At 45.8% G+C, this 5,328-nt stretch overlaps 1 protein-coding gene across 1 annotated transcript; it reads left to right on the top strand.

Moving 5' to 3' along the window:
- Positions 1-1,508: 1,508 nt before the first annotated feature.
- On the top strand, positions 1,509-4,827 carry FGFBP3 (fibroblast growth factor binding protein 3). The gene is made up of 2 exons (XM_007963536.3): positions 1,509-1,760; positions 2,110-4,827. The coding sequence occupies exon 2, from the start codon at positions 2,187-2,189 to the stop codon at positions 2,967-2,969; it is 783 nt and encodes a 260-aa protein (XP_007961727.1). The 5' UTR covers positions 1,509-1,760; positions 2,110-2,186; the 3' UTR covers positions 2,970-4,827.
- The last annotated feature ends 501 nt before the right edge of the window (positions 4,828-5,328 follow it).

Genomic DNA, 5,328 nt, shown 5'->3' with positions numbered 1-5,328 from the left:
GAAAAAAATGCCATGAAACATTTGAACTGATGAGCCACAGAACTTCAGTTGATTTTTTTTTCACTTTTTAGTATGCTAAATATATATCTGAGTTTAAATATTCTGTTTAATGGCCATTTATAAATTCAAGCACTACCACTGGTCGGTTTTGTGTAATAGAATAAAAATATGTTACCTGCAGTGTAAGTACAGCACACCGTCAAATTCTTTTCCTTAAGGTGCACAGTAAATGTACAAATAGTTATAGGCCACTGTTTTGTAATATAGTACATTTCTGATCTATTATTCCTAACCTATTATAAACGTTTGCAGAGAGAAAATAATTGAATTTTTCTAATAAGCTGTAAAATTATGCTAACTTCTACAAGTAGGCTTCTAAATAAAATTTTTGAAAAGAGTAAAGAAAAAAAAAAACAGCTTTGCTTGGTCAGCACTTTCAGAGGCTGAGGCAGGTGAATCATTTGAGGTCAGGAGTTCCAGACCAGACTGGCCAACATGGTGAAACCCCATTTCCACTAAAAATACAAAAATTAGCTGGGTGTTGTGGCAGTCGCCTGTAATTCCAGCTACTCAGGAGGCTGAGGCAGGAGAATCGCTTGAACTGGGAAGGCGGAGGTTGTAGTGAGTGAGAGATAGTGCAGTGAGTGGTGAGGTAGCACCATTGCACTCATAGCCTGGGCGACAGAGTGAGCCCCCATCTCAAAACAAACAAAACAAAACAAAACAAAGAAACTTCCGCACACACACAATCCCCCTCCTCCAAAAAAAGCAGCTTTGCTTAAATGTGACATTTTCAAGATCCAAGAACACATTCATTCTCTCTCTCTCTCTCTTTTTTTTTTTGAGACGCAGTCTGGCTCTGTCGCCCAGGCTGGAGTGCAATGGCGCGATCTAGGCTCACTGCAACCTCCGCCTCCCGGGTTCAAGTGATTCTCCTGTCTCAGCCTCCCGAGTAGCTGGGATTACAGGAGTCTGCCACCATGCCCGGCTAATTTTTGTATTTTTAGTAGAGACGGGGTTTCACCAGGCCAGGCTGGTCTCGCATTCTTAGCTATTATACCATTTCAATTGGTAATCTTACCTTTCGACTACTATAATACCAATAATTTTTTTAAACTTCTAATTTTTGGAGGACATTTATAATTGATTTATAATACCTAAAAATAATCAAAAGCCCAAATGTCTACTCCTGGGTGAACTGCTGGGCACTATTGTATGTTAATAAACTAGGATATTATATTTTTATTAGTAGTAACAATTATTAAGATTGAGAGTCAGGATAAGAAAGGCTACTGGAAATAATAGGTGAAAATATCGAACTCAGAATATGAGAAATAGAATGTAAATAATTGTGTAACAAATGTCTAGAATACTGAAGTTTGTTTTGTTTCATTTTACTTAACTTTTAAAACTTACATCTTTTGTTTAATTTTTATTTTTTGGATAAAAACTTGGTTAATTTTGCCTGATTACTTTAAACATTGGAAGCAAAATACAAGATTTATATTTCATGCTACAGGACAGCTTCCATCATCCATCTAGAGAGAGAGAGATAGAGTGAGAGAGAAAGAGAGAGAGAGAGAAGCGCGGCGGTGATAAGTCTCCCAGAGCGAGAGAAATCTGGGAGGGGCGAAGAAGGGTAGGCCTCTTCTGTTCCATTGATACCACGTTCATTCACAGGAGCCGGCTGAAACAGACTACTCCCCTGTGCAGTCGTTCCCTCTACCCTAATAAGGCTTTGGCGCCTCTCCCAGAACTCGGTAAGTTCAAAGTGTAGTAAAGTGCATGTTTCCAAGGAATCATCTGAAATGATTTTGTAGATAGTTTACTGGACGTTGGAGAAGGGAGAAAACGAAGGAAGGGGTAGAGGGGGCAATTATCACGCATCGTTTTGCTATCATATTTGCAAGGGGAAGAAAATCTCAATGCATACATGGTTTGAAAGTGATTATTTAGACAGTAAGCAGTTTCCCCAGGAAAGCTCCTCAGAGGGTCTCCTCGCAGGCTGCAGCTTCCAGAAAGTCTGCGGAAGGGTAGTTCGCAGGTGCATGTGTCTGGGCAAAGCGCTGCGCCTAGCTCAGTTGGTGTTGTCTCTGCCTCTGTCCGCAGGTCCAGGGAATGCTCTCTGCCTGGTCCAGCCCCGACAGACGCGGTCCGAGAAGAGCGGAGCGCGGAAACCGCGGAGCATGAGTCCTCCGAGGCTGCGAGCGTCGCTGTCGCCGTCGCTGCTGCTGCTGCTGCTGCTGAGTGGTTGCCTCCTCGCGGCTGCTCGGAGGGAAAAGGGAGCTGCTAGCAACGTGGTGGAGCCGGTCCCCGGGCCCACAGGCGGCTCCTCGGGTCGCTTCCTCAGCCCCGAGCAGCACGCGTGCAGCTGGCAGCTCCTGCTTCCCGCCCCGGGGGCCGCAGCGGGCAGCGAGCTGGCGTTGCGCTGCCAGAGCCCGGACGGAGCACGCCACCAGTGCGCCTACCGCGGGGAGCCGCAGCGCTGCGTAGCCTACGCCGCTCGCCGCGCGCACTTTTGGAAGCAGGTGCTGGGCGGGCTGCGCAAGAAGCGGAGGCCCTGTCACGACCCCACGCCGCTCCAGGCCCGCTTGTGCGCGGGCAAGAAGGGCCACGGTGCCGAGCTGCGACTAGTGCCCCGCACGTCCCCGCCCGCACGCCCCTCCGCCGCGGGATTCGCGGGGGAGTCCAAGCCCAGGGCCCGCAGCCGGGGACGGCCCCGGGAGCGTGCGCCCGGCCCAGCCGCTGGGACCCCGCCACCCCAAAGCGCACCGCCGAAAGAAAACCCCTCTGAGAGGAAGACCAACGCGGGCAAGAGGAAGGCGGCCTTGGTCCCCAACGAGGAGCGACCCATGGGGACCGGGCCCGACCCCGACGGGCTAGATGGGAACGCGGAGCTCACGGAGACCTACTGCGCTGAGAAGTGGCACTCCCTCTGCAACTTCTTTGTCAATTTCTGGAACGGCTGAGACTGCCTGCCAGCTTAGGGAGGGATGAGGGGGGAGGCATGGGGAAGGGAAAGCTAAGGGCGTCTTAGACCGGGGGCTACCATGATAGAGAATGGGGAGAATCCAGGTTCCCGAATGGGGCGGGGGCAAGGGTAAGGGTGGGGTGCTTGGGATGAGAGTGTAAGGGGTATGGAGAATCTCTGGGATAGCAGAGACGTTAACAATTTTAAAGAGTCTCAGCCCTGATTAAGAGCAGGAAAAATAATGGAAACAGAAATAGGAGTACCTTAAATGTGCAAAAACTGGAGACTGGGGAGAGAAATCGATGTCGAGAGAGGCTGAGAATAAGGGGGAGATAGAGTGACTAAGGTGATGGGAGTCCCATGTGGGGAGGGGGATGCAATGCTTATTGTTTAACATTTCTATTAAATGAAGCCATGAGCAATTGCCAACCTGAGCCAGGTTGAATCATGTCTTCTCACCTAATCAGCTAACAAGACTGCAGACTTCTTTCCCCTTTCTGAATTGGTATAAACTTGGATGCGGCGTAGTGGGTGTCATAGATAACCTTTATAGGAACAGAAGCCTCACAGGTCAAAACTGGCTCCAAGGAAAGGTTTGCAGAATGATTTCCTTTCCATTCTTTTAGAAGATCTACCTTTTTTTTTTTTCTAAGACAGGGTCTGGCTTGCCCAGGCTGGAGTGCAGTGGCTATTCACAGATGCAATAATAGGCACTGCAGTCTCCAACTCGTGACCTCAAGGGATCCTCACATCTTAGCCTCCAGGATAGCTAGGAGTAGCTGGGACTACAAGCATGCACCGCTGCACTTGGCTTATACGTGCTACTTTACTTTTATTTTTGAGACAGGGTCTTGTGTCATTCAGGCTGGAGTGCAGTGGTGCAATTATGGCTCACTGCAGCCTCGACATTCCAGTCTCAAATGATCCTCCTGCCTCAGCCTCCGGAGTAGCTCGGACTACAGGGGTGTGCCACTAGAAGTGCTACTTTTTAACAAAATGGTGACTAATGTTCTGGAACTTTCCCATTAACCTTCTGCATTTAGAAGTGAATTATAGATGTTGAGTGTTCCAGTAAAAAGTGATTCTCTTTATATTTGATGATATTTTTTAAAATAGCTAAAATGTAAGTATGTATCTCAGAGTCATTTTGACCATTATGGAAGTTGTATCTCTCTGTTTCATGTAACTAATTATTAATGTATTTCATTTGTGTGTGTGATGTCATGATAGACTGTGTATGTTAGGTGCTCAATAAAAACTGTATGGTTAGATTTAAAGAACTGACAAGGCAATGGAAATTCTACCTGCATTTGATCTACTTCCAAGTACACCTTGAATTAAGTTCTTAAACACATCTTGAATTGCTGGGAAAAGACAGAAACTAAGAAGTTGACATAAAGCAAGAGTCACAAACTGGCAGCCACCTGGCCCTATCATTGTTCTATTTGATTTGCACCCTGGTTCTCTTTCTTTTTCCCTTCCTCCCCACTTTCCTCCCATCCATTGTTGAATCTGTGGATAAAGAGCCCATGGATATGGAGGGGCAGCTATATATATAAATATATATGTGTGTGTGTATATATATATATGAAAAAACATATATGTTTTTCCATTATATGTGTGTGTGTGTGTGTGTGTGTGTTGCAATCACTCATTTGGGAGCTTGAAGTTAAATCCTCTTGGTCATTCCCTTCTTAACAAGGTGAGATCATTTTATTCTGAATATTTTGGTCCTCCATTTGAAGCAAACCATTGCATACTATATTAAAACAACAACTTCATAGTCCTTGCACCCTAAACACCTATGATCTCAAGAACACAAAATTTGTTCAAAATAAATCAAAGTTAAATTCAAATTCTTCAAATAAGTGTAAGTCATTACTTTATTCTCTTAACTCTACAAGTTACATATGGCGGCAGACTGTATGTAAGTATATATTTACTTACATGGTCCCTACTTCCTGGTATTCTCACCTCTTGTATTCCCTTCTCTTTGATTATGTGCAGGGCCTGCGAATTGCTTCTAAGCATGGTGGGTATACTATCACCTGAAAGATGTATCTTAGTTTTCTACATTCTGCTGACTGAAAGAAAACTCTGGGTACGTTCCAGTCTTGCTATTCAACAGGGCAAGGTTCAAGGCCAAAACAAGAGTTCCAGAAAAGGTCAAGCTAGAAGCAGCAGGGAGTCAGGCCAACCTGTGTGGAAATGAACAATGGAGGCTCTAGGGAAGAATTAATTTCCTTGCCCTTTCCAGCTTCTAGAGCTGTCCACATTCCTTGGCCCTTGGTTTTCTTCCATCTTTGAAGCCAACAATCATCTCATTCCAACCTCTGCTTTTATCATCACATCTCCTC

Source organism: Chlorocebus sabaeus, chromosome 9 (genome assembly GCF_047675955.1).
Source record: "Chlorocebus sabaeus isolate Y175 chromosome 9, mChlSab1.0.hap1, whole genome shotgun sequence".
Lineage (NCBI taxonomy): Eukaryota > Metazoa > Chordata > Mammalia > Primates > Cercopithecidae > Chlorocebus > Chlorocebus sabaeus.
The sequence above is the reverse complement of the archived record's forward strand: the minus strand, read 5'-3'. Positions and strand labels throughout refer to the sequence as shown.